Raw genomic sequence first — 27,997 nt, forward strand, 5'->3', positions numbered from 1 at the left:
GATTCTCCCAGGATGGGAGCGCGGGAGGGAGGTGCAGTGAGCAGGGCTGGGAGCAGGGAAGAGGTGTGGGGAGTCCCTGTTGCTTTACCCCTTCGGGGGGTGGTTATTAGGTAGGCTTGGGAAGGCGGAGTTTGGGGGGCTGGGGGCGGGGCTCAGCTGCGCTGGGAGGAAAGGGGGGGCGCGCTGGCTCCAGCTCGGCTCAGACAAAAGGCGGCGGCGGGAGCGGGCGGGAGGCGGAGCGGCGCCGCGAGGGCCTCAAGGTGACACCCGCCCCCGGCCCCGGCCCCCCCGGCCCGGCCCCCCAGCCTGCCTCCCACCCTCAGCCCCCAGCCCCTTACTCCCGGTGCCCTTTCCGGGCCCCCTCCCCCCCGGCGGGGGGTGGGGAGCAGCGAGGGCCCCGCCCCCTCCCGTCCTCTCCCCAGGGCCCGCGCAGGATGCCCCCAGCCCCTGGCAGCCCCCCGGGAGGTCCTGAGCTCGACGCGCCCCCTCTACGCCATGTCCCCCCCTGGCTCGGCCGCGGGAGAGAGCGCCGCCGGCGGCGGCGGTGGCGGTGGCGGCCCCGGGGTCCCGGAGGAGCTCACGGCGGCGGCGGCAGCGGCGGCGGCGGACGAGGGCCCCGCCCGAGAGGAGGTGAGAGTCTAGGGCGCCCCTTCCCCGGGCGCGGCCGCAGCCTGGCCCCCCATCCCCCATCGCACGCGGCCCCCGCTGGTTCCGCCGCAGCGCGGCCGGCGCCCCGCACCCCGAGCCGGCCGCTGCAGCCGCAGTCCGCGCCGCCGCCCCCACCCGGCGGCCGGAGCTGTCCGCGGTGCCGGGGAAGGGGCCGCGCCGGGGGCGGGGCTCAGGGGTCCCGGGCAGGGGGAGGGGCCTAGGGGCGGAGCCTCGCGGACCCTGGGCTTATGAGAGAGGGGGCTATGCTCTACCGGGGTGGGGACGGTGGCGGAGATCCTGTCTCACAGAGGGGGATGCTACCTTGAAGGCCAGGAAGGGCGACTTGTACGGGCTACAGAACGAGGAGGGTACCATGGGGAAGTGTGGTGTTACCTGATCTGGGACCCTAAGGAGGTCAGATGTGTACAGGGGGGTCCCGCCTGTGGTCATGGGAAGTGTGTGTGTGTGTGTGGGGGGGGGTGTGCACCTCTCCCTCACGAGGCTCCTGCTGCTTCCTCATCTCCCTAGTTGGGGTCCCTAGTCCTCAGTCCTCTGAACCTGAAGACAAAGAGACGGAGGAAAGTCCCAGGAGCACCCCCACTCCAGCCTCCCATGCACACTTGTGCACACGCATGCACCCTGTACTAGAGCAGAGGCACAGAAGCGGGGATGGGCCTGCAGGTAAAGCCCCTTTCAGAGGTACCCACATGGGGACAAACACACAACCAGGTAGGCACACGAAGGGGCCCATATGTTCATACCTCCTAAGGACAAGGCTCCCGGAAAGGCACAGGTACCCTAATCTCCTTGTCCACATGTACTGTGTGCTATTTCCTAGCTCGCCTAACTATCCATACTTCTAGATCCAGGGCCCGATGCCTATTACTGTACTCTTCTTTTCCACTCTTTTCCTCTCTTTCCTGGCTGGCCTCTAGGTCAGGCCTGAGGAATTGAGGGGCTAAGTCAGGATCCCAGCAGGAGGTTGTGTGTGTGTGTGTGTGTGTGTGTGTGTGTGTGTGTGTGTGTGTGTGTGTGTGTGTTTGGTGGGGGATGGGTTCCTAAAACTAGACAGCAGAGAGGAGGGGTGGGAAAACAGAGGCCACTACAAGAAATCAAACTCAACACTCAATTAGGATGTGGCTGCTGGGGGCCAGCACCACGGTAGGCACCTAGGATGCAAAGAGAATGAAGCGTGGACCCTCAGGAGTACCCAATATAGTGGGGAGCCAGACATGTAAACAACTCCTGGGCCAACCCTGGGACAGAATGTGCCAGGAGCTTTAACAGGCTCCAGGAGAGTACCAAAAATAATTTTCTCTTGACAAATTGCTGGGCTTCAAACATCGTCCTCGCTACCCCGGTCCCACATCCCCTATGCCTGTCCTCTCCTCAGCCACATGCCTCTGCCCTTCTGGATACCTCCTCCTGGACTGCCTGCCGCTCAGGGACCCCAGCCCCCTCCCTCCCATCCTAGGACAAAGGGAAGGATGTCAGGGCGCAGGAGGGAGACTCACAGGGGAACCAGGGTCCAGAACATGGGGAATGAGACAGGGCCTGGGGTTCTCTGGAGGTCCTTCTCCAAAGGAGGTGTTAGGCTAATTGTGAGGGTTAGGGAGGTGGATGGGTCAGAGGGGATTAGCTCCTCTAGAACCTAGGACTGAAAAAAATCTGGAAGTGAGGACCCCACTTGTTAAGTGGGGAGGTGATGTCAGTGGGTCCCTCCCCCTTTTCTAGAGGACCTGGAAGGGGTCTGGGCTGGGGACCTGCCTTCGCTGATGCCTGTCTGTCTGTCCTCCCCTGTCTTCCCTGTCCACATCTTCTCCTGTTTCATTGCCATCTTCGTGTGTCTTTGGATGCTCTCTGGGTACCATCCTATCCATCTGTGTTTGCTGCCTGGGCCTCCATCTCTGGCTCTGATCCTTCTCTGCCTCTTGGGGTGTCTCTCTCTGCACTTTCCGGTACTGGCAATCCGGTCCCCTTTCCTGTCCTCATGGCTTGCTCTGTGTCACTTCTGTTTCTACCTCTGGCCCCTGGCTCCCATCTTGGTCTCACCTTTTCTCTCCATACCCCTGTTTCTCTCTGCCTGTTATCTCTGGTGCTGGCCTCTGCCCCTCCATCCCTGTATCCATCTCTGTGCTGGGTCCTGCCTGCTCTCACTTCCCACTCATCTTGGCCCCTCTCCCTGCCCACCTGAGCAGCAGCGTCCCATCCAGCCCTCTTTCACCAAGTCCCTCTGCCGTGAGTCCCACTGGAAGTGCCTCCTGCTCTCGCTGCTCATGTACGGCTGCCTGGGGGCAGTGGCCTGGTGCCACGTCACCACAGTGACGCGCCTCACCTTCAGCAGCGCCTACCAGGGCAACAGCCTCATGTACCATGACAGCCCCTGCTCCAACGGCTATGTCTACATCCCCCTGGCCTTCCTGCTCATGTTGTACGCCGTCTACCTGGTGGAGTGTTGGCACTGCCAAGCCCGCCATGAGCTGCAGCACCGTGTTGATGTAAGCAGTGTGCGGGAGCGTGTGGGCCGCATGCAGCAAGCCACGCCCTGCATCTGGTGGAAGGCCATCAGCTACCACTATGTCCGCCGCACCCGCCAGGTCACCAGATACCGCAACGGAGACGCCTATACCACCACCCAGGTGAGGAGCTGGTGGGGAGTGCAGGACATTCAACATGGGAGGTGGCACTTACGTGCTGCCTCACTCCCTCTCCACCTCCCTGGGGGGAAGCTGGGAGGAGCAAAAGGCAGCAGCGAGCTCCCATGAGCATTGCAACAGCAGGGCAATAGCAACAACCATAATCATAACAGCAAAAACTGACCAGGAGCCAGGCTCTGCTCTAAGTATTTTACACACATCAAATCATTTATTTAACCCTCATAACCACCCTGTGAGGTAGGCAGGTATTCCCATTTTGCAGATGAGGAAACTGAGGCCTGGAGAGTTTAAGTAACGTGTCTAAGGTCAAATAGGCAGTATGTGGTGGAGATGAGACTTGAACTCAAGCAATCTGGCTCCAGGATCTATATACTGTTCAGTGCTTAATGGATCTATTTAGTGATTAATGGCAGAGTGTGGTGGCTCAGGCTTGTAACCTCAGCACTTTGGTGAGGCCGAAGGATCTCTTGAGCCAGGAGTTTGAGACCAGCCTGCCTGGCGGCAACATAGTAAGACCCCATCTCTACAAATAATAAAAAGAAGTAGCTGGTGTGGTGGTATGCACCTGTAGTCCCGGCTAATCAGGAAACTGAGGTGGGAGAATCGCTTGAGCCTGGGCAGTTGAGGCTGTAGTGAGCTGTGATTGCCACAGTGCGAGACCCCATCTCCAAAAAAAAAAAAAAAAAAATAGTGCTTAATGGCTGGAGATGGCTTCACATGCCCAGTATCATAGCATGCTCTTACCTGTTCAGTGAGGTGACTGCTACCGAGTTCTGTTTCACAGGTATGGACACCTAAACTCAGTGACTTGTCCAAAGTCTGCTGCTCTTAAGTGGTAGTGCTAGGCTCAATCCCAGCTTCCTGGATCTGAAGTTCAAGGGTCTAAGAGGAGGTGGGCGTAGGAAGTCTCACTGAGAGTGGGCAGGTCAATCAGCACCTATTGTGGACTTGCCAGGATGAAACATACTGGGGTCCTGGAGGAGACGTTCCCAGATGCAGGCCATCTATCTCAGTATAAGGATCAATAGACAGAAGCCTGGGGCGGATGAGAAGCAGGAAGGAGGCTGATGATAGCTACAGCGTGAACAGGGAGACTAGAGATACAGGGGTTCTTTAGGGAGTGCTTCTGGGGAACTCATTTGGAAACACAATTGTAAAAGGGAAGAAAGAAGAAGAGGAGGCTGTTTGTGGTGATGTGGGGGCACTTTGGAAAACAGAGGCAGTAGCAAATGGATCAGGCAAGCCAGAGCGGCAGTTCATGGCCGGGGCCTGACCCCTAGAGGAAGCAGGGCTTAGTTAAAATTTAAATGCCCGGCCGGGCGCGGTGGCTCACGCCTGTAATCCCAGCACTTTGGGAGGCCGAGGCGGGTGGATCACGAGGTCAAGAGATCGAGACCATTCTGGCCAACATGGTGAAACCCCGTCTCTACTAAAAATACAAAAAATTAGCCGGGCGTGGTAGCGGGCGCCTGTAGTCCCAGCTGAGGCTGAGGCAGGAGAATGGCATGAACCCGGGAGGCGGAGCTTTCAGTGAGCCGAGATGGCGCCACTGCACTCCAGCCTGGGCAACAGAGCCAGACTCCGTCTCAAAAAAAAAAAAAAGAGAAAAAGAAAAAAAAACGTAAATGCGCACAGGTAGGGCTGGTTCTAGTCCGGCCCTCACGTCTGATTACGCAGAGGGCGTCAGTTGCTCTCTAAGTCAGACGGAAAGATGCTAACCAGCTCCAGCCGGCACCTAAACCAAGATAGACTTAGGGTCCGACCAGGCAACCAGAGCACCTATGGGGCGGGAAAGGGTGAGTGGGCAGAAGCGGGCACCAATGACGGGCTCCCCGCGACCCCGCTGCCTGCCCCCCGCGCCGCAGGTCTACCACGAACGCGTCAACACGCACGTGGCGGAGGCCGAGTTCGACTACGCGCGCTGCGGCGTTCGCGACGTGTCCAAGACGCTGGTGGGGCTGGAGGGCGCGCCGGCCACGCGGCTGCGCTTCACCAAGTGCTTCAGTTTCGCCAGCGTGGAGGCCGAGAACGCGTACCTGTGCCAGCGCGCGCGCTTCTTCGCAGAGAACGAAGGCCTGGACGACTACATGGAGGCACGCGAGGGCATGCACCTCAAGAACGTGGACTTCCGTGAGTTCATGGTGGCCTTCCCGGACCCGGCCCGGCCGCCCTGGTACGCCTGCTCGTCGGCCTTCTGGGCCGCGGCGCTGCTCACGCTGTCGTGGCCGCTGCGAGTGCTGGCCGAGTACCGCACGGCCTACGCGCACTACCACGTGGAGAAGCTCTTTGGCCTGGAGGGCCCGGGCTCGGCCAGCAGCGCAGGCGGCGGCCTCAGCCCCAGCGACGAGCTGCTGCCCCCGCTCACCCACCGCCTGCCGCGGGTCAACACGGTGGACAGCACGGAGCTCGAGTGGCACATCCGCTCCAACCAGCAGCTGGTGCCCAGCTACTCTGAGGCGGTGCTCATGGACCTGGCGGGGCTCGGGACGCGCTGCGGCGGGGCGGGCGGCGGCTACGCCCCCTCGTGCCGCTACGGCGGGGTAGGCGGCCCGGGCGCGGCGGGCGTGGCTCCCTACCGGCGCAGCTGCGAGCACTGCCAGCGCGCAGTCAGCAGCTCGTCCATCTTCTCGCGCAGCGCCCTAAGCATTTGCGCCAGCCCGCGGGCCGGCCCGGGGCCCGGTGGGGGCGCGGGCTGCGGGGGCAGCCGCTTCTCGCTGGGCCGTCTCTACGGCTCCCGGCGCAGCTGCCTGTGGCGCAGCCGCAGCGGGAGCGTCAACGAGGCCAGCTGCCCCACGGAGCAGACGCGGCTGTCCAGCCAGGCCAGCATGGGGGACGACGAGGACGACGACGAGGAGGAGGCCGGGCCGCCGCCGCCCTACCACGACGCCCTCTACTTTCCGGTCCTCATCGTCCACCGGCAGGAGGGGTGTCTGGGCCACAGCCACAGGCCGCTGCACCGCCACGGCTCCTGCGTAGAGACCTCACTGTGACCTCCGGCCCCGGAGTGGCCCGCGCCGTCCTCCTCCTTGCCCCTCGCCGGACTGTGCTCCCTGCGCGACGCAGGGCGAGTCACCACGGTGACTGAGGCCGCGCAGGGGGCAGGGAAAGGGAGGTGAGGGCCTCAAGACAGACCCGGATGGGGCCGAGACCCTCGCTGTCTCTGTACATAAAGAGACCGATGGGTGGGAGGGGGTCGGCTGCTCCCCAAGATCCCCTTGGCAGAGTCATTCTTCCAGCCCCACCCCTGAGTTCCTAAAGGGACACCTCCCTCCTGTCCAGCCCTTCAACAGATCTGTTGGATGACAACCGTGCCGTGGGCCCCGCGTTGGGCCTTGTCTGAGGGGAGAGGCCCTGGCGTGTGGATGGGAGCTTTAGAGGCTGTGGAGAAGGGAACTTGGGGCTTTCCTTCCTCCGTGGCCTCACTCCCCTGGGGCCTCCCTCTATGGAGGGGGCGATGGTTTGGTGACCAGCAGGCTGGATTCCAACTAGCTAATGCATTCAGCGGGTCTGAGGCTGGGGCCAGGTGTCAGCCCCAAGCCTCCATCCAACACCGTGGAAATGTTGCTGCCCTCTTCTTGGCGCTGACCCCAAGATTGGGGTTTCCTTTCTGCCGCTCCCTCCACTGTTGTTTATCTAACTGGGCCCCCACTCCAGGTCCAGAGGGACTGTGCTCACCTCACAGATGTCACTCACCTCCCGCTCCCTGGTCCTGCAGAGCTGTTGCCAGGGTGCAGTGGGGAGGGGAGTGAAATGTGGAGGACTGTGTACCTCAGTCCTCTCTCTAAACTCCGCAGCCTCCCAACAGGGGCCTTCTCACCTGGGTTCTGAGTGTGTACCCCTTTTAGAGAGTGAGATGCCACCCAGGTGGCACTCATTAAAGCTGGCCAGCACGAGTGACTAAGGGGAGAGAGCATGACATAGACCTGGGTGACAACGGGGACCTCTGGAAGCAGGTGGGAGTAAGAGAGGAGAGGGCAGTGGAGGGTAGAGGAAAAGGACCTCCAGAGGTGGGGTGTCTGTGGGGGCGGCCTTTGCCTCCCTAAACCTGTGCGGAGGAGTGGAGTGTGCTTGTTGCTCAAACACATCTCTGGGGGACTGAGGACATTGTCACAAGCCCCAACTGGAGAAATAATTCCAATGGCAGGGTCAGAGGCAAGCATTCTCTAAATCTTGCCCAACCCTTCCATCCTTCCCTATCCTATGAGCTGAAGCCCTGCTGTGTGTCGCAGGGTCTTCAAAGGGGCATCCTGCCACCACCCCAGGGCGCTGGCCCCACGTCCTGTTCCCCTAAAGCTCTGACACCGCCTTCTCTCCCTGTGCTCCCCCCACCACCTCCACCCTGATGTGCTTCAGTGTGCATGTCTGTGAACAGCCCTCATGCCCTGCCAACTCCCCTGGCTAAAGTCTCCCCAGCAGATTTAGCACCCAGGGATTGAGCTCACATTTCAGGCTAGAGAGGATAACCCTTGGGCCACCCACATCTCTCACCCCTGATGCTTCTTACTTCGCCTGAGCCATCAGAACTCCTCCTTACCCTCCTTTAGCCCCTCTCATCTTCCTCCAGCCCAGCTAGGCCTGCACCACCAACTGTGTGGCCTCCACCTATGCAACATCGCCTCTGGCTCCCCTTCCCTTCTTCCTAGAGGGGAGTGTGAGGGGCCCAAATTGTGGGGATACCATGGCCCATGGCTTCTAAAGGGTTTAGCTTTCCTTTCAGGTAAAGGTGGCTGAGTGAGGAGGGAGAAGAGGCTAGAGAGGGGGAGGCTTGGGCGGGGGAAACAGCTGCCCACCCGGTTTTCCTGGGCAGCAGTGCCCACCTGCCTACCAGCACTGAACCTGCCTGGACCCTGAGTCTGTGCTCCTTGGGGGCCTGGCGTTTGGAGCACCCTTCTTTCCTCTGAATGGACATCTGTGAGGTACAGGTGGTGAGCTGCAGCCTCAGGCTCCATTTCGTAGCCAGCTGGCACCTGGATGTCATGCTTTGTGTGGGGACAGCCTGGCCACCTCAGGGCTCCAAGGAAGGAGGAACGTGGCTCCTCCTCCCTCAGGCCTGTTCCTGAGACAGAGCCTGGTCTCAGAAGAGGGGAAAGGGGACCTCTCTTATTATTTTGGCCTGTATTGACCATTTCTGCCTAGGTCGCCTCAGACAGCCTCATCTCCCACACATGCACAGACTTAGAGAGAAACCAATTCTTTGGTCTATTTTCTTGGTAGCTTTACTGATTGCCAGGGAAAACGAAAACCAGAAAATTAATCTCTAAAATTAAACTTTACACTGAATGTTCTTGTTTCTCTAATTAGAACCTCTGCTAGCAGCTGTGGCTATACACACACACACACCCTCACACCTACACGTTTGCACTCCAGAACTGTCAGAGGGTGTCAGGCACAGACAGACTCTAGGTTGCCTGGACAGGCACACACATGCAGTCACTCCCAAGCCCCCTTTGGTGCTCTGCTCAGCGCCTGCTTAGCGGAAGGAGTCCCTGGAGAGCAGGCACTCTTGGACTGGGGTTGTAGCCTATGACCTGCCCTTTGGGGACACAGTTCTGGAGGCTCTGGGCCAATCAATCAGCCTGAGGAGGATGGGCAATGGCGCTCAGCCTGAATCAGTCAGCTAGGTCTCTTGTGGCCCTGGGGGCTGATGTGATTCCTGTAGGTGTGGCCCCAGGGTAGACAGCTACAGAGTGATGGGGACTCGTGGAGGGCACCTGGAAGGCTCCATGTGTCCTGGGGACAAGGGCTTGTGGGGTGGGCTGGGCCTGGCTGGGGAGAAGACAGGTCTCTGTCAATTGGGTGCATCACACTGTGGCCTTTTTGTCGTGGATTTAAGCGCAAAGATTGTACAAATCAAACTGGTGGATAATAAAGTCGTGGATGACTCACTGACTTCCTGTCCCAGTGTGGCACTTCTTTCCCTCCCTCCCAGGGAAGCTCTCTGGGGTGGGTGGCAGGGATTGTGTCATCCTTCCCTGGAAGTCGTCATCTACAGCTGCCTCCCCTGAGGAGTCCACTGGGTCTAAGCCCTTGGTGTCAGCTCGTTGTCCCCTTCCCAGGTTGGGAGTTGGGGAACTAGGGGATGGCGTGGCCTGTGGAACTGTATCACTTAAAGCAGAGTCAAGCAACAGGGAAATGCATCTACAGGGATGAGGGTGGCAGAGAGAGCAAGGTATAGCTCTGCTGTAGCCAGAGGGTGTGTGTGTGTGTGTGTGTGTGTGAAGATCAAGGATCTGTTTGGTAGAGAAGAAAATGGTGGGGAGTCAGGGAGGCAGGCAGCCCCCATGGGAGAATCTGGCAGGCACAGTCCCTCAGACACCTCTCTGACTTCCCTATTCCTGGAAGAAGTTGGTCATTTGTGGGTGTCCAGTAATATCCTTTCCCTGGGCACAAGGGCTGGGTTCCTACTGCATACCCTTTCTTCCCCCATGCCAGGCTCCCTTCCTTGCCTCATGTCTCCATCCATACAACCCTTGATCACTCCAAGGTTATTCATGGTCCCCCTCCCCGCTCCCTCTGAACCAGTGTGATACTCTGCAGCAGGCATGGCAGGGGTATGAAATGAGGGATGGGGCTGGGGCCATGATCCAAGTCAGGTCATTTTATCCCATAGAGTTCTCAGGGCCATTGGCAGTGATGGTTGACATGAAGTGGCTGGGATTCAAGGCCCGCTGGCGGGCTGCTTCTCGGTTTGCATGGAGGGCCTGGCCAATGAGGTACTCACTTTCCTGGGCCACATCTGACAGGCGCAAGTCAAATTCCAGGAGGGTCTTGTTGTCTGACATGCCTTCCAGGAGCTGCTTCCCACCGTCCTGGGAGAAGGGTGCAAAGGAAGGGGTCATTTACATCACTACCCAGGATCTGACACATACTACACATTTTCAGGTAGATGTGACTAAAACAAAAGTTTCACAAAACAATACTTAACCTATTTGTGACGCATGCTGACATATTCTGTTCTTTTCCATTTGAAAAATGGTAGCCAATACCCACTAAATTGACTTCTCAACCCTACTAGTTTGAAAAACATGAATCTCTGGCAACGATGATAATTCCATTCCTTTGGTTCAGCCATGGGCATGTGGGACAAATCTAATGAGATGTGAGGGGGAAGCTGAGAAAGGGTGGCTTCTGGGAAGGTTCTCCTCACTCCAAAAAGAGAATAAAAGGCAGCAGGTGTTCTCCCAGTTTTTGCCTCTGGGCATGTCCCTGTATGAGATGTCAGAACTGTGGCAGCCATCTTGGGACTGAGAGAAGCACTAGAGAGGCCTTGGCCATGAGACTGGGGTGGGCAGAGCAGAGGGTGGCACTGAACCCAGGGGTTTACCAACCCTACAACCCTCTAATTCTGGTTGTGGGAGACACTGAATATTCCTCCTGCTTAAGCCATTTCTGATTAAGCTTTTTATTACTTGCAGTCAACAGCACCCCCTCTAGAAACTCTGTGTGTGTGTGTGTGCGTGCGTGCGCATGTGTTGGCGTGTATGTGCCTGTGTAGGTGAGCAAGGCTGTTCTCATGGGGAGGTTTAGTAGAGGGTTCAGTGACCTAATGGAGGGCCCCGCTCAATGGTCATCACAGCTCCAACCCTTGCTGGGCTGGGTGGGCTAGCCCCAATGTGAAAGAATTTCATGTTGGGAGGCAGAATGCTAACCATTCTGTGGTTGTGACCCAGGAGTGTGTTGCAAAGTCAATTTAATGGGTCACAGAAGCATTTAAAAAATACAATAGAGTGGAATGTAAAGGAAAATATCAGCATATATCACAAGTCATAAATTTCAATATTATGTTTATGTTGGTGTTCATGTAAATTGCATTTTTTTTTTTTTTTGAGACGGAGTTTCGCACTGTCACCCAGGCTGGAGTGCAGGGGCACGATCTCGGCTCACTGCAATCTTCACCTCCTGGGTTCAAGCAATTCTCCTGCCTCAGCCTCCCAAGTAGCTGGGGTTACGGGCGCATGCCACCACACTGCGCTGATTTTTGTATTTTTAGTAGAGATGGGGTTTCACCATGTTGGCCAGGCTGGTCTCGAACTCCTGGCCTCAGGTGATCCACCCACCTCAGCCTCCCAAAGTGCTGGGATTACAGGCATGAGCCACTGTGCCTGGTCGTAAATTGCATTTCTTACTCTCAGACTTGGTTAAGAAAGTTTTAGAGACACAGTCTATTAGAAAGGACTCAGGCTTTCAATCAATCTTGGGTTTGAATCATAGCCTTGCCACTGGCTACTGACTTGATGCCCTTGGGCAATTCACTATCCTCTCTGAGACTTATTTTTCCATCTAGAAAGTAGGGTTAAATATACTTAGTTATATACTTAAATATATTTAGGGTTAAATATGCTTAGGGTTAATATACAGTTACTTAGGTAACTGTAAGGATTAAAGGGAAAATAATAATCATTGGGATACACAGTATGTGTGCATACTTGATGCAGTATGTAGTATGTAAAGTCTGTGATCTTCACAATTATCCCACAAGTACCCCCGGCAGTTGGATTCCACACCCACCCTCACAAGCCCAGAATAGGTGGCTCACCAGCCCGATGTGGTTGCAGGACAGGTTGATGCTGGTGAGTGTGGTGTTGATGGCGAGCACCTGTGACAGGAGTGTGGCGGTGGGCTCAGACAGCTCATTGCCACCGAGGTGCAGCGTGGTGAGGCACTTGTTGGTCTGCAAGGCATGGGCAAGAGCCTGGCCACCCTCGTCCTTGATGCAGTTGAGACGTAGGTTGAGAGAAATGAGGTTGGCGTTGTGTGCCAGAGTGTGAGCCAGGGACTGGGCACCGGGCGCACGCACTTGGTTGTTGGCCAGGTTGAGCACACGCAGGCGGCTGTGGCTCAGCAGCTTGGCGGCACCTCGTGCACCACGGTCCCCAATGAGGTTTTGTGACAAGTCCAGCTCCTCGAGGACTGGGTGGTCCAGAAGGCTTCGAATTATGATGCGTGCCTTGTCATCATCCACCTTGCTTCGGGTCAGCTTGAAGATCTGTGGGCAGGCAGAGAGTCTATAGCACCTGCCAGCCAGGGATAATCAGCCTGCCCACCTAGATCTTTGGCAAACTTGGCTCACCTAGTGTTGGCCACCTGGCTGGGTCTTGGAGGAGGCCAGGCCTACCAGCATGGCAGAGTAGTGTAGAATTGGTGGCAAGTAGCAGGGGGGAAAGATCACTGTTTATTGAGCAATTACTACATGCTGGGTATGCTGCTTGGGTCTTCCTTTTTTTTTTTTCTTTTTTTTAGACGGAAGTTCGCTGTGTCACCCAGGCTGGAGTGCAGTGGCGCGATCTCGGCTCACTGCAAGCTTCACCTTCCAGGTTCACACCATTCTCCTGCCTCAGCCTCCCGAGTAGCTGGGACCATAGGCACCCACCACCACGCCCGGCTAATTTTTTGTATTTTTAGTAGAGACGGGGTTTTACCATGTTAGCCAGGATGGTCTCGATCTCCTGACCTCGTGATCCATCCTCCTCGGCCTCCCAAAGTGCTGGGATTACAGGCGTGAGCCACCATGCCCGGCCGCTTGGGTCTTTCATAACCATTATCTCTAACCTTCAGCATCTCGATGAAGAAGAGAAAGTTCTCTCCATTTTACAGATAGAAAATGGAGGCTTACATTATTTCCCCAGAGTAATGCAGTGATTGAAGCAGTTGAGACAGGTTTGGAATCCAAGCCTGCCTGACGCCTCAGCCCCTCACTGTATCCTCCTCTCCCAGCCAAGATCCACCAGGGCAAGGAGAGGACCTCTTTGAAGGAGGTTGCCTGGGCAAGAACCAGGGAGAAAGTGGGGAGGTGGAGAAGCAGGAAAAGGATGAGATAAAGGAATGAAGGAAAGGGGATGGGGCTGGCAGTATGAATATTGTCCATGGAAGCCTCTCCCCCTCACCTTCCCACTGGCTTGTCCCACTCCTCTCTCTCCCTTGAGACCTCTGAGTGTCTGGTCTCTCTCTCCCTACCCTTCGGTTCACTCCTTTTTATACCCCTCTTACCCAGCTGAGTCTTTTGTGTCTCTTCTCTTTTCATTGCGTCTCTCTGGCAAAGCCCTAACCCTGGATCAGCCCCACTCTCTATTTTCTGCATGCCTGTGCGCAAGCAACTGACAAAATAGAAAACATCAGCTGATGGGACTGGTTGCTATCAGTGGAACCACCAATAGGCTTGTAATGCTGCATGCCAATCTAACTATATTTCTCTGGCCAAAATACCCTCTTATAATCGACAACTATTTCAGCTTTTTGCAGCCTCCTCAGAATTCAGGGGCCTCCTTGCTGAGCCCCCTCTTTCAGCAGGTGAACTCTCCTCTTGCCTTCTCAGCCATTGAATGGGAACCTGTCATTTTCCTGATACCAAGCACTGACTTATTGGTCTATGAACCCGTGCCGCTCTTCTACATTCATCCTCTTTCTTGCAACTGGATGGAGCCTTACACTGGTTTTAAACATATGTGAGTTATTCTGAAGGAACTCAAAGCTCTCATTGGTTATGGCTGTACCTTTTCCCCTTCGCAGCCAAGTTCTTGAAAAAGCTGATCACAGCCACCCATTCCTCACTTCCCACTCTCCCCAGAAACCACTGCTATCTGGCCTCTGCTCCTGCCACTCCGCTGAAATAGCTCCCCCTCAGTGACCTCCACGTTCACTAAATCCAGTCCTTGGCTCTATTCCACCCCATTGCTCATTCTCTCTACTTGAAACATACCCCTCCCTTGCTCTGTGACACAATGCCATGTCCCCCATTTCCTCCTCCCTCTGGCTTCCTGGCAAGCTCTTCTTCTGCCACTAAGACCACATGCCAGGCCTCTTCTTGTCTTGCTTTTGGCGCTCCCCTGTGAGACTCCATCCAAATCCAGGGCTGCAACTGCCACCTTTATGAAGACAGTACACATTTCCACATTCAATTCAGACCTCTCATCTGAGCTTCGGACCCTCTACCCAACTAACGAAATGACCCCTTCTTTGAGATGCCTCAAACTGAAACTCACACTCTTCCCCCTCAAAACTGATCCTCTTCCCACATTCCCTGTTTCTGCAAATGGTCCCTCCAGCCATCCGGCCTCACAAGCTAGAGGTCTTGCACCTCACCTCCTTCTCCTTCCTTCTTCTTCAGATCCTCCCTATGCCAGTGTGGCCAGATGCATGCCAGACACATGTCTGCCTAAATATGTCTTGACTCCCTCCACTCTTTTGAGTCTCCACAGACACTACCCTCGCTGAATGACCCTCACCCTCACCTAGATTTGGCAGTGATCTCCTAGGTAATCTGCATGTCCACTGCTGCCCTGCCCAGGCCATCCTCCCTCACAGATGGAGTGACCTTTTCACATGTGAAATCCAGTCCCAGAGCTCCTAAGGATAAAGATAGCCTCCTGGAGAAAGCCTCCTTCACCCAGCAAGGCTGACCACCTCACACTCTGCGCCAGCCACACAGTCTTCTCTTTCTCTTTGAGCTGGCCATGTTCACTCTGCCCATAGAGCCTGTATGCACTGCTCCCTCTGCCTGGAACGTTCCTCCCTCTGAGACTATAACTCCTACTCCTCCGTCTAATCTCTATGTAAGTGACATTTATTCATGGAAGCCTTCCCTTGCAAGGTCAAATGCTCCTTTATAATCTCTCATAAGAGTATCTCTTCTTTATAGCATTCATCCCAATTCAGGGGTACCAGAAAAAAGTACAGGATGCCCAGTTAAAAATAAATTTCAGATAAATAAGAATGTCCCATGGAATATTCGGGACATACTTACACTAAAAATTATTTGCTGTTTATCTGAAATTCAAAATTTTTGGAGACAGGGTCTCATTTTGTAACCCAGGCTGGAGTGCAGTGGTGTGACGGCAGCTCACTGCAGGCTTGAACTCCTAGGCTCAAGGGATTCTCCCACCTCAGCCTCCTCAGTCTCTGGAAGACTACAGGCCTGAGCCACCGTGCCTGGACCTGAAATTCACATTTAACTGGATGTCCTGTATTTCTATTTGCTAAATCTGGCAACCCTATTCTAGTATCAATTTTTATGTTTATATGATTGCTGATTAGTGCCTTTATCCCGTCAGACTGTTAGCTACAGAGGGCATAAATGACACAATCTTGCTCCTCCTTGAATCTTCAGCACCTAGGACAGGGCCTGGAGTGCAGATGTTCGTTCAGTGAAACAAACTGGTGAACTGGGAGAGCAGCGCCTTGTTCATCTCTACACCCCCAGAACCGTGTATCTTGGTGCAGGATGCATTAAAAAACACTTGGTCAATGAAAGAGAAGGAAATAGGAAGAAGGTAATAATAGAGGAGGAAGAGGAGGGGAGAGAGAATCTGAGAGATGCTGAGAAGGGGTGGGGGGAAGGCTGGGAGCAGACAGTACCTTGAGGGTGTGGCATGCCTTGATGGCAGCTGCCAAGGAGTGGCAGTCGCGGTAGGTGAAGAGGAAGAGATTCCACTCAAAATTCATGCCACAGTCCTTGACATCGTACACCAGGTCCAACTCCTCCAGGTGGCTCAGGCCAGCTACCAGATCGCCCAGTTGGTAGTGGTCAACCGTGGGCTCCTCCATCTCTCCCTCGCTGCCTGAGTCGGACTGGCCGCCTGGCCGGAGCTGGGCCGGGAGCTGCACCGGCGGAAGGAACTGATCGACGTGGACCCTGCGCACGTAATTCCGGCAGAGCGGCAGCAGGTCGAGGATCACCGCAGGGTCTGTGGTGCCTGGGATAAAGTGCTTTAGCAGGTTCTCCAGGTGCCGCTCGAAGAACATGCGTTTCCAGCTGCCGCCATGGTGGGCCACGTGGCACACGGGCCAGCGATGCATGCAGCAGCGGAGCCAGTAGTTCTCATTGTCTATCAGGTTGGCGGTCACAGCCAGTGGTAGGTCAGGGGACAGGTGGTTCAGGACCTTCTGCTGGTGTTCCGGGAGCATCTGCTTCAGGATAGGGTTTTCTTTGGGAACAGAGGAAGGAACGCAGGGGGTCACAGTGTTGGGGGACACCTCAACATGATGCCTCAGGCTGGGCCTGCCTGGGAGCACCAGGCAAAGGGAAGACCCTTCCCTGCTTAGGGGATAGACAGCCTCTGCTCTCAGCGGGGCTCAAGCAGAGGGTGGGACACAGCCTTTAGCTTTGGGATGTTCCCTGCCCGAAGGTGGACATCTCAGCATCTGTTCTCAGGGAGCTCCCAGACTGAGGAAGACTCTCAGGTCCACCTCTCAGTTATCACCTGGTCTGATGGGGGATACAATCCCTGAGGTCAGAGGCTTCCAATCTTATTTGATTCATCTATTTCAAAACGAGAAATTTTCTGAGCACCTACTATGTGCCAGGCACTGGAGGTACCACTATGAGAGACTACTATGTCCCACGTGCTGGAGATATAAGAGTAAGCAAAACAGGGCTCTCCCTTTTGGAGTTTGCATTCCAGTGAGGGGAGGCTGACAATAAACAAGTAAAATGAGTGAGATTGGGTGACGATAGTTGCTGTAGATGAAATAATGGCCCTGTCCTCAGACAGCGCCCCATCTGGTAGGAGAGGCTGGCAGTCCATCTTTGGAAAGGATCAATATTACAGAGCACAAAATATGGAACAAACCAAGAGCCCTTACATGGCATGGAAGACTCCATCAGAGTGGAGGGCGGTTCACTTGGGAAGGCTTTCTGGAGGAGGAAATAGATATGGCTCAGGCTGGGTTTTGCTGGAGAGAGTGGAAAAGGCAAGGAGAGGGCAGAGGCGTGGAGGGTGCAGTGTGGGTGGGAGTCTGGTGGGACCTGCCAGTGGGAACAGAAGGAGAAACTGTCTTGGCCCTGGGTGGAAGTGAAGTGTTAAGTGGGTATGAGGATACCATACGGGAGAGCAGGGGCTGCCCCAGGACCCAGCTTCGGCAGTCTTGGCTCCAGACAGTCCCCACCCACCTAGCCCCACTCTTGGCCTTCTCCTTCCCACCTAAAGCAGGGACAGACTCACTCTGGAAGTTCCTGATAATGTGCTGAATGCAGAGCTCTGTGAGGAGGGGCACGATGGCCAGTGACCACTCAGGATCCTCAGCAATGATCCGGCGCATCCGATGGAAATTGGCCCCGGGATGTGGGTTCCTGGACTTTGCAGGGACTGGTGTGATTGAAGGCTTTGAGAGCTGTGGGCCTGTGCTTGAAATGTGTCCTCCAGTGGAGGACTTGTCCTGGATGGAGACTGAGGAGTGGCTGGGGTCCAACAATGCTGATGTTGTTACGGTATCCTGCATGCTGGAGGCTGGCAATATAGGGGCGGGTGGCCCCTGGATGGCCTTATGACAAGAAACTTCTCAGACTGGCAGGTCCCTGAAACAAGTAGGGATCTGGAGCAAAAGGAAGAGGGTAGAGGTGTTACTTTGGAGGGTCTTGGTGGGCATTTACTAAGAGAGGTGGTACAGAATACTGCTTAAGGATCAGTCCCTGGAGTGAAGCAGATCCAGGTTATCTGTGTGGCCTTGGGCAAGTTACTGAACCTCTCTGAATTTCAGATGCTGCCTCTGAGAAATGAAGGTCGCAGTTCCAGTAGGATTATTTGGAGGAGTGGATAAAATAATGCATCCAAAGGGCATAATATATTATCTAACACATGAAACTAGCAAGGAGCAGCCCAAAATTTTAGATAATAGCTCTACAGCAATTACAGTAATTGCTCTGTGCCAGACACTCTTTTTAGTTCTTTATGCCTATTAATTCATGTGTCCTCAGAAAAGCCTTTTTCAGAAAAGCCTTTTTCAGATAGGCGCTTGTATTATTCCCATTTTTCTGCTGGGAAGCTGAAGCACAGAGAGGCTAATTGACTTGCCCAATGTCAGGCAGCTTAGAAATATCACGGGGGGGTTTAAATTTAGTCTGTCAAATTCATGCTCTGAACCCTACGTTGGACTGGCCCTCTGAGGGTGAGGGGTGTATATTGCCAAAAGACAGAGGTATAATAAAGAGCCATTCAGCTTAAAACAGGACCCTGTACTAAGTATTTTATAGAACAACAACTGCCTGATCCGTAGGATGGGGTTGAGAACAGCTCTGGCCAACAGAAATATAATGCAAGCCAAAATGCACGCCACATATGCTATTTTAATTTCTTTAGTGCCCACATTTTAAAAAGTAAAGAGAAACAAGGCGGCTGGGGGTGGTGGCTCATGCCTGTAATCCCAGCACTTTGGGAGGCCAAGGTGGGTGGGTCACTTGAGGTCAGGAGTTTGAGACCAGCCTGGCCAACATGGTGAAATCCTGTCTCTACTAAAAATACACAAATTAGCTGGACATGGTGGCAGGCACCTGTAATCCCAGCTACTCGGAAGGCTGAGGCATGAGAATCACTTAAACTTGGGAAGCAGAGGTTGCAGTGAGCTGAGATTGTGCTACTGCACTCCAGCCTGGATGATAGAGCAAGACTCTGTCACAAAAAAAAAAAAAAGAAAGAAAAGAAAAACAGGTGAAATTAGTTTTTTTTTTTTTTTTTTCTTGCTCTTGTTGCCCAGGCTGGAGTGCAATGGCGCGATTTTGGCTCACTGCAACCTCTGCCTCAAGGGTTCAAGGGATTCTCCTGTCTCAGCCTCCCAATTACAGGGATTACAGGCACCTGTCACCAAGCCCAGCTAATTTTTGTATTTTTAGTAGAGACAGGGTTTCACCATGTTGGCCAGGCTGGTCTCAAACTCCTGACCTCAGGTGATCCACCCGCCTCAGCCTCCCAAAGTGCTGGGGTTACAGGCATGAGCCACTGTGCCTGACCATGAAATTAATTTTATATTTAGCCCAATATGTCTAAAATGTTATTTAAACATATAATCAATATAAAATTATTAATGCGACATTTTATATACTATGTTTTCATATGAAGTCTTCAAAATTTGATGGCTCAATGGGCATATTGAGCCTACCATTTCAATGTGGCTACCGTTTCAGAGTGCAGGTTGAGAGAGAAAGGAGAGGGGAACGAGACCCATGCCCTGCCCAGGGTGCCAGCACCCTTCTCTCCTCCTTCCCACTGAGAGCTCAAACTCCAGGTCCCTTCCCTTCCATCTCCCCATCCAGTCTTCCTCTAGCTCTCCCAGCCTCCCAGCATTCCAGACAGCAGCGGGCAAGCGTGGGAGGCGAGAAGGCAGCTAAATCTGGGGCTGAAGACAGAAGACAGAGGATGTGTCTTGGTCCGGGGACCCTCCCCCATTTGCCCATTCCTGCACCCTTGCACTCCTGCCCTGAGATCTGCAGGAGGAAATGGGGCTGCTGGCACTTAGTTCCTCCTCCAGGCAGTTTCCCATCAGATGTGCAACCTGACGACTCTGCACTGGGTAGTGGCCGGTGGGAGGGAACACTCTGAACCAGCAAAGGCGTCCTTGGCAGAGGGAGGGACCAGATGGTGCTCCCCAGCCTGCCAGGCATCTCAAGGAGGAAAAGCCTGGTTGAGAGGCGGGTGGCAGGGAGAGGGATAGTGCGGGAAAGATATCTAGGTATTGTGACATCCCTTATGCAAATCAAATGCAAATCACACACAGATTGTGTCCAGAATTGTGGAATAACCAGATCGCGCTTTTTGACTAATGGCCTCTCAGAGTGTAGGGCTGGAGGGGGTTGCTGCTTAGCGGTACCGGCTGACTTTGCATTTCTGGCTTTGCCAGTTATGTGCTTTGTGACTTGGCCAAGTTACTTAACCTATCTGAGCTTCAGTTTCCTTATCTGTGAAACTGGATAATAATATCTTCCTACACGGGCCGTAGTGGAGATCCCCCTGAGATAATGGTCGGTTAATATTGATCATTGTAAAGAATACAGGGTGTGTGGAGAATGAAGGTACTATGAGGGGCAGGGGTCTGAGGCTGCAGAGACCACATCCAGGAGACCTGCTTCTTGAGTGCTGACCTGAGATGGTATCTTTGGGTGAGTGCAAAGTTTCTGAGGCCCTTCCCTATTTCCAGGAGCGATGTGAAGGGCAAGGAGGCAGGGTGGTGTTGGGGGCTCATAGACAACACGACAGAGGCAATGGAAGAAGGTCAGAGGCAACAGGCCAGCCCAACTCCTGCTTGGTTTTGGCCTAAAACATTCTATAATTTCGCTTGGTCCCAGATATGTCCCTAGACACCCATGGGCCACATCCAGGGAGCAGGACCAGGCTTGGCAGGTGGAGCCCCAGGTTGCTGGTGTGCACTGCCCTGGAGTTGGCTCTTTAGTCATTCCTCACAGCACCATCCAGCCTCACCATCCTGGCAGGCAGTCCCTTCTCCTTCTTCTCCTGGGGAGCCACACCTGGGAAACCCCACCTGGGGCCAGGCAGGATGCCTCTGCAATCAGGTGACTCTAGTCCCACCATCTAGTGCCTCATTTTCAGGACCTGGAGTTCTTCCTACAATCTGGTCCTAATTGTTTTTGCTGTTGTTTTGTGCCTGCAGCCTGCCTCTGGGCATGACACAGCAGGACCCATCGAGGCATGTTCCAGGGCCCTGAACCAACTTCTCAGAAGGAAGGGGCAGGGTCTCGCTCCATATCACATGGCTGCCGTGTACATGGCTGGTAAAAAAATGAGCCCCTACCACTTTCAGCCTTTACAGGAACATCCATACCATAAGGCCTGATGTCATTTTAAAGCAAATGTTGAAAAAATTAACTGTATAAGATCAGAGTTGATAATTTTCAGTTAATCATCTCTTGATTTTTAAAAAATGGATATCGCAAAAATATTTTGACAGGCAAATTATTACCAGACACAGAAGATTCTTCTAGGGAGGATTTTAGTTCTAAGTGTTTAAAAAAAATCTACTTTTTAAACTAACAAAATAGAAAACAAAGTATATTAAAAAGGATAACGAGCAAAATGAACTCCTTGCTGCCCCGCTATCACTGTTATAAGGAAGATATGGAGTGTGGCTCCTCCCTTGGCAGGCCGCGTTCTGACCCCTGCCCTTGGGGGACACCCTTTGGCGTGCCACTCTCTTGGCTCTCCTCCTACTTTCCGACCATTCTTTTTCCAAAAATCTTCACCACAGACTTCTCTCCCTCTGCCCATCCCTCACATGCCAAGGTCCCTCAGAATTCCACCATGGTCGTCCACTCATTCCTGCTGATGGGTTCTAGCTTTCACCTCTTCCAGGTGGGGTTTCCCAGCTGTGACGTCCCAGGAGAAGCAGAGGGTACTGTTACCAGGATGGTGAGGCTGGGGGATGGTGGTGTAACGCCAGACTCTCCTACATCTGCATTCCAGACTCAAGTCCACTGGGATGCTGCCTAGGTCCCTCAAACTCAATCCATCCAGATGGCGGCACCAGAAGCCAGGGAGTCACCTCTCTCTCTTTCAGCCCTCCCGCCCCACCCTACCATCTAGTTACTGATTCAGTTCTGTCTCCCACCCAGGCAGCCTCTCCTTTCCTGCTGCCGCCTTAGCTCAGGGCCTCAGTGTCTGTCTGGATCACAGCTTCAGCTGTTGGGCATGTGGTCTCTCACATCATCCAGTCTGGTTCTCTCACATCCAGCCTTCACACGGCCGCTGTGGCAGGCTCCATGTAAGCCCTCTAGCGGCTCACCACTGCTCACTGGGTAAAATCCAGCCTCCTCACCTTGGTGTGTAAGGCCCTCCGTGGCTGTACATCTTGTTGGAAATAAGCTCCTCTTTGCATCTGGGACATTGCAGCCCAGTTCATGCTGCCCAGCCCTTGCTCAAGTTGTTCCCTCTGAAATGCCTTTCCCACCATCTCAGCCAGGGAAAGGGACAATCACTGGTCTTCTGAGTCTGAGCTCAAGCACCACTTCCTCTCTGAAGGCGAGGTGCTTCTTTGTCCCTGATCCCCCAAAACAACCCCTCCCGTTGTCAGACGCTATCTTTCCAGTACCTGCATCACTCCAGTAACCTGCTGCCCACCCTCTCCCCACACCCCCACTAGACTGTGAGTTTCTTGAGGTGTAGGGGCTGTCTCCTCCTCATTTTTGTCTCCAATTTCTAGCCCAGTGGTAGGTCTGCTTTAGGCGAGGTAGCTGGTGTTTGGGGCGGCTCCACTGGCTTCTGATAATAGATTCTGGCCAAAAGGAGTATCTGTTGGTCAGGGCAACTTGTTCGGGGATGGCTATCTGATATAAGCCAATCGGAGTCCTTCTTGAGATTTGTCGAAGTGGAGGTAGACAGAAGGGCATATGTCCTTGAAGGATCTGGATCTCCTGCTGCTGGAAGTCATTTCTCTCCACACGTACAAGGTCTGTTTGCGGTGGGAGGGAATCAAGCCTGGGGGAGACCAGCAGAAACGATAGACAGAGACAGCATCCTGGTATCTTCAATCCCCATGCCTAGTCCCGGAGGCTCCCAGAGCTGTCTGGCTCCTTGGCAGTGCCTTCAGCTCTGAGAGCTAACTTGGCAGCCTTCTAATAAGTCCCTTTGCCAAAGCTAAGAGGTGGGTTTCTACTCCTTTTGACCAAAAGGTCCTGCCCCATTTTGACCAAAAGGCTCACAGTTTGGTGAGTGAAAATATGGGAAAAATCCTAAATCAGTAGATGGAAGAGTTCAATGGGATAGCTGAGAAGGGCCAAAGGCCCCCAGGTTATTACTTACAGGACCTGATTCACTCCTGTGGCCTCTTCCTCTCTTGACGACATTGAGCCTCTAGTCTCACATCCCATCTCTCCGGGGCTAGGACAGTATCAGCACCTTACAACTGTCCAGCACTTAACAGTTACAAGGTCCTTTCAAGGTCCTTTCAGAACTATCCTCTCAAAAAAAAAAAAAAAAAAAAAAAAGGCTGGGTGTGGTGGCTCACGCCTGTAATCCTAGCACTTTGGGAGGCCAAGGTGGAAGGATTGCTTGAGGCCAAGAATTCAAGTCCAACCTGGCCAACATAGTGAGATGCCATCTATAAAAAATAAAAAAAAATCTTCTCATGTGACTCTTCAACCACCCTATAATGGAGCTAGGATGGGCTTCCTTATCCCCATTTTACAGATGAAGAAACAAGGAAACAGGAAATGACTGGCCCTAAAACACCTATGAGAGCTGGGGTCAGCATCTGAGGGCAGGTCTCCTACCTCTAGCCACAATACACTACCCCTCTACAGTCACTCAGTATGTCTCCCTCCCCTCACTGTTCCTGCCCTCCACTAGGAAAGAAGAAAGCATATTCTTGCTCCTTGGGAAGTGGGGAGGGCCTCCCCGGGCTGAGAGCGCTCCCAGGCCTTTGGCACTCCACTAGGGGAATTTCAGGGCCCTAATGTACAGTTTTCATCCCTGTTAGGGTAAATGCATCTTCCCCCTAAATGAAACAAAATTTAATACCAATACTTGTGTGCCTATATCCATATGTTAACCTTGAACTGTTTTTTAAAAACACATCTCATCATTTTAGGTCAAACAAAAGCATAGTAAATCATAAAATGTATACTGACACTAATGTAACAAACTTGTTTTTTTTTTTGAGACAGAGTTTCCCTCTTGTTGCCCGGGCTGGAGTGCCATGGCGCAATCTCGGCTCACTGCAACCTCCGCATCCTGGGTTCATGAGATTCTCCTGTCTCAGCCTCCCGAGTAGCTGGGATTACAGGCATGCGTCACCACGGCTTGCTAATTTTGTATTTTTAGTAGAGACGGGTTTCTCCATGTTGGTCAGGCTGGTCTTGAACTCTCGACCTCAGGTGATCTGCCTGCCTTGGCCTCCCAAAGTGCTGAGATTACAGGCGTAAGCCACGGCACCCAGCCTAATTTAGCAAACTTTTTAAAAAGTAGAAGTTGTAATATATCGTTACTGACAATTTAAGTGTGCAGAAATTACATATATAATACACATGACTATATATAAGATATCAGGATATATAAATCCCACACCTTAGTGTGAATGAGTTTCAGATACAAAAAGCAAAGTTAGAAAGGGGGCAAGGGAGGCAGGGTACGGTGGCTCATGCCTGTAACCTCAGCACTTTGGGAGGTTGAGGAGGGTGGATTACCTGAGGTCAGGAGTTCAAGACCAGCCTGGTCAACATGGTGAAACCCCATCTCTACTAAAAATGCAAAAATTAGCCAGGCATGGTGGTACATGCCTGTAATCCCAGATACTTGAGAGGCTGAAAGAGGTGGTTTATACGATAATTAGGGGAAAAAAATGAAGGTTGAACCCAGGAGGCAGAGGTTGCAGTAAGCCGAGATTGTGCCACTACATTCCAGCCTGGGCAATAAGAGCAAAACTCTGTCTTAAAAAAAAAAAAGAAAAAGAAAGGAGGCAAGGAGAATAACCACGGAGAGGAGAGGAGGTGGGGAGTGGGCACAGGAGAAGAAGAAGACAGGAGTCTGAGAGAGCTCTGCCTGTTTCACAGGTTGGTCTTAGTCTGGCCTTGCAGTCACCAGCCTGCAGCTGAGGGTGCGAGTAGGTGGCACTATCTTCCCTGGGAGCCTGCAGGGATGGGTGGATACCCAATAGCTGGGGGCCCCGGGCACATGGACAGTCCCCAAGGACCCACAGAGGGCAGTCCTGGAGGTGGCTGAAGGATCACCTTCCTCTCTGGAGCTTTCTTTCCCTGGAGAACCTGTTGGGCCAGTCAGAGAATCCCAGAGTTTGAAGACTAGAAGCACGTTCAAGACTCCAGTCTTGAACATGGGCAGGGCAGGAATCCTGACATTCCAGAGAGGTCAGGGCCACCAGGAGTGGGTACATCTTGTGCCACCACCGGGTGTCCCCATCCAAGGATGTGCTGTGCTCTCAGAGGGGGAAAGTGGGAGAATGGGGACACATGCAGTGGACTTTCACTTCTCTGGGGCCTGCCTCGCCAGCTTGTTTGGCTTCACATGGTTGTGTCTCTAACCCGGGACCACAGTCCCTAGGGAAAGGCCAATCCTCCTCCCCTGGGCCCCTACTCTGCATCCTCAGGACCAGGGTCCAGGGTCCTGAAATCACACACAGGGAACAACGTCCATACCAGGCCATTAACTCAAAGGATTGGGTGTGAAGGACTGCTCTTTCCATGCCCAAGCACAGGTAATAGAAAGTGACAAGATGCTCCAGTTTGGCAGGGTTGTCCTCATTTCTGATGGCTTGAATCTGGTGGACAGGTGTTCTGGGAACCATACCCTTGGCTATATATAGCTATGATTTATTGAGAGCTCTAGGCCTTCAATAGCATGTACATAGCAGGAGGCAGGACAGCAGCTGGCTAAGTACTCAGGAGTTGTGCTGCTGCCTCAAGTCAAATCTCCACGGTGCCTCCTACTATCTGTGCAACCTTGGACAGGTCCCCACTTGCCTCAGTTTCTTCATCTATAACGTGGGGACAGTACTTAATAGTATCTATTTCATAGGATTACCCAGAAGATTAAGGAGCTAATGTGTGTGAGACATTTCATATAGTGCTGGTCCCAGAGCCAGCACTCAAGATGTGTGTTAGATATTATAGTGAAGATGCTAGATGCCTTACTACATAATTTTATTAAATTCTCAAATTAATTATTGAGGATTATTATTTAACATATTGTCCCCATTTCACAAATGAGGAAACTGAAACTTAGAAAGCTTAAGTAACTTACTAAATGTCACTAGCTAGTAAGTGGAGAAGCTGAGGTTTTAGTTTGTGTCTGTCTAATGCTCTTCCTTCCATGAGATGCTGGGGTTGCTTATAAATTGCTCCCAACTCAGTCATTCACAGCACTTTTCCAGTCAGTCTCCCACTTTCTCCAGCTCATGAGCTCTCTTGTTCACCAATGTGGAGCCCAGGGTTATCCCCTTGGTGCTGACCTAAATAGTCCAGGCTCCCTCTTCCAATTCACTGCTGGGCATAGGAGCCTTCCGCAAGGCTGGACCACTGCCTGCATCCTTTGTAGGGCGCAAGGAGCCCAACAGAGTGCTGCAGAGTGGTGCTCTCCTGCCCCTGGCACATTCCCTCCACAGGAAGTCTCAGGTCTTCTCCATCCTTCCTCAGGTCCCTAGCTAAATCTAACCATTCTGGGCAGGAGCTCCTTCCACCTGCCCTAATGGGAACACGAGGAAGATGCTGTAGGGGTGCATTCTCACCTTCTTGTGCATCACAGTCCTGGTCCTCAACTGTCCCCTCCTCCCTTCCTCTTAGCCGAGAAGTGGAGACACCCAGCCCTCTTTGGGCAGACAGCACCTCTGTGCCTGGGACACTTCCCCAGGAGCGGGCTTTGCCCTTCTCTGCCTTCTCAGTCGCTCCCACCCCGGATCCCCTCAGGAGAGCCCTCCTCTGTTCTCAGGGCTCTGGGCTTTTGTCTACACCCACCTCCACATCCTTCATGCCCACCATGTCTTGCTTTGGGGTAAGTCACTCCCAAGTTGGGAATTCCACTTGTGGAAGGGCAAAAAACTTTCTCCAACTGAGCCTCGGCCCGCGTGCTTGGACTTGGGCTGGGTGAAACTGCCAGTTCACTTACCACAGCCCCTGGGCTGGCCTCCTCCCAACTCCTGACCACTCAGGTCTGTTGTCTCAAAAGGGACTCCAGCGGCTCTGCTCCCACCCCTCCTCCCTACCTTCAGCTCAGACACCCCAGCAGGGAAGCTCAGCTCCAAAGGCCAGGAATCCCTCCCCCATCCTACCAGGGGTGTAGACGCGCTGGCTTCTCCTTGGTAACCCAGGGAAATCGGCAGTGCAGTGGGAGGTAGGGAGATGAGGAAGCTTCCGGACCCGCGGGAGGGATTACAGCCCTCGGGTGATGGGAATCGACGGCCCTTCGGAGAAGCCTGGGGCCCCAGGGCTTGGGACCGCTCTCCTCCACGCCCTACGGATGCCCCACTTTCCCCCTCTTCTTCCCATAGTCCGTCCCCTCGCCTCACTCGGATCCCCAGCCCCGGGCCAGACGGTTTGCAGACAGTGACTGTGGTGGGGAGGAGGCGCGGGGCGTCCTCGCGTGGAGGGCATGGGGTCTCCCGTGGGTACGGACCGGCGCTTCCCGGCCACGGAAAACGGAACCCAGGCAATGGCCGCCTGTGGGCTTCGGGCAGGTGTGGGCAGAGGACGCTAGAGGGGCGCCCGGGCCCAGCCGGCCTGAGGGGGCCCCGATAAGGGAGACCGGGGCTGGGCGTCCCCACTCCCGGAGGTCGCCTCACCCGCTCCGGAAGCCCCGGCGTTCGCCTCACGCAGAGTCCCGCGCGCCGGCGCCGGTCTTTGTCGTTGGGGACGCCCCGCGTTGCTAGGAGCGGGCCGGGCGGGGAGGACGAGCGCGCCGCGGCTCGGAGGAGGGGGCGCTGCTGCTTCCTCTGCTGCCGCTGCGCGCCAGGCACGCGGCTCACTCGCGCGCAGGGTGGCCAGGCCCGGCCTCTGGACGGTTCCGTGGAAGCGGCCGCTTTGGGGTTAGTGGGACTGTGGCCTTGCGCTATGCCCTGTGCTCGGGACGTGTCTAGGAACGGGTGGGCTTCCTGCGGGAGGCGGGGGTCGGGCAGGGGGCTGCTGGTCTGGAGTGCTTGTGCTCTCTTGGTAGCTTCTGTGTGGCAATGGATAGGGAGCTGGTCCAGGAAAAGCGTCTGTGGAAGATGAGGAGGGTGGACGCACCTTCTCCAAGGCACCTGTAGAAGTCACTGGAACTCCCGTGAGGCCTCCTGTTGATCTTAGGCCCTGCGGAAGGGCACCTTCCACCTTTCCCCCCAGCTGAAAGTCTGGTACCAGACGCAGGAAGGTTCCAGGCCAACACAGCGTTCCTTCACACAGTCCATGCCCTGTGCCAAACTCCCTTCCAGCCCTGGCGCGAAAAGATGTGGTTGGGGCCCCATATCTCCTGGAGGGCGAGGGGCAGACTTCA

At 54.2% G+C, this 27,997-nt stretch overlaps 2 protein-coding genes across 5 annotated transcripts; one reads left to right on the top strand and one right to left on the bottom strand.

Annotated features, from left to right (window-relative positions):
* Positions 1-36: 36 nt before the first annotated feature.
* TMEM151B (transmembrane protein 151B) lies at positions 37-9,194 on the top strand. Of its 3 annotated transcripts, XM_030797487.1 has the most exons (4): positions 542-630; positions 1,177-1,329; positions 2,847-3,287; positions 5,171-9,194. In XM_030797487.1, the coding sequence occupies exons 2-4, from the start codon at positions 1,318-1,320 to the stop codon at positions 6,293-6,295; spliced, it is 1,578 nt and encodes a 525-aa protein (XP_030653347.1). In that variant the 5' UTR covers positions 542-630; positions 1,177-1,317; the 3' UTR covers positions 6,296-9,194. The 3 variants fall into 3 exon arrangements, with proteins under 3 accessions (XP_030653346.1, XP_030653347.1, XP_030653345.1); XM_030797486.1 differs by lacking the exon at positions 1,177-1,329 and having other exon boundaries at positions 37-630; XM_030797485.1 differs by having other exon boundaries at positions 1,177-3,287.
* On the bottom strand, positions 8,601-27,997 carry TCTE1 (t-complex-associated-testis-expressed 1). Of its 2 annotated transcripts, none has more exons than XM_030797488.1 (5): positions 27,309-27,997; positions 17,243-17,612; positions 15,657-16,225; positions 11,842-12,291; positions 8,601-10,114 (listed from the first exon to the last, which is right to left on the bottom strand). In XM_030797488.1, exons 2-5 carry the CDS (start codon positions 17,517-17,519, stop codon positions 9,905-9,907), a joined length of 1,506 nt encoding a protein of 501 aa, XP_030653348.1. In that variant the 5' UTR covers positions 17,520-17,612; positions 27,309-27,997; the 3' UTR covers positions 8,601-9,904. The 2 variants fall into 2 exon arrangements, with proteins under 2 accessions (XP_030653348.1, XP_030653349.1); XM_030797489.1 differs by lacking the exon at positions 27,309-27,997 and adding an exon at positions 16,884-16,935 and having other exon boundaries at positions 17,243-17,329.

This window comes from Nomascus leucogenys, chromosome 17 (assembly GCF_006542625.1).
Source record: "Nomascus leucogenys isolate Asia chromosome 17, Asia_NLE_v1, whole genome shotgun sequence".
NCBI classification, from domain to species: domain Eukaryota; kingdom Metazoa; phylum Chordata; class Mammalia; order Primates; family Hylobatidae; genus Nomascus; species Nomascus leucogenys.

Excerpts from the sequence above, each read along its gene's own strand:
- TMEM151B (XM_030797485.1), top strand. The coding sequence starts at position 2,424 with ATGCCTGTCTGTCTGTCCTCCCCTGTCTTCCCTGTCCACATCTTCTCC. Across the intron at positions 3,288-5,170 it reads ACGCCTATACCACCACCCAG|GTCTACCACGAACGCGTCAA; the intron begins GTGAGGAGCTGG and ends CCCGCGCCGCAG.
- TCTE1 (XM_030797488.1), bottom strand. The coding sequence starts at position 17,519 with ATGCAGGATACCGTAACAACATCAGCATTGTTGGACCCCAGCCACTCC. Across the intron at positions 12,292-15,656 it reads AGGCATGCCACACCCTCAAG|ATCTTCAAGCTGACCCGAAG; the intron begins GTACTGTCTGCT and ends GCCTGCCCACAG. Across the intron at positions 10,115-11,841 it reads CCTGCAACCACATCGGGCTG|GACGGTGGGAAGCAGCTCCT; the intron begins GTGAGCCACCTA and ends CCCTTCTCCCAG.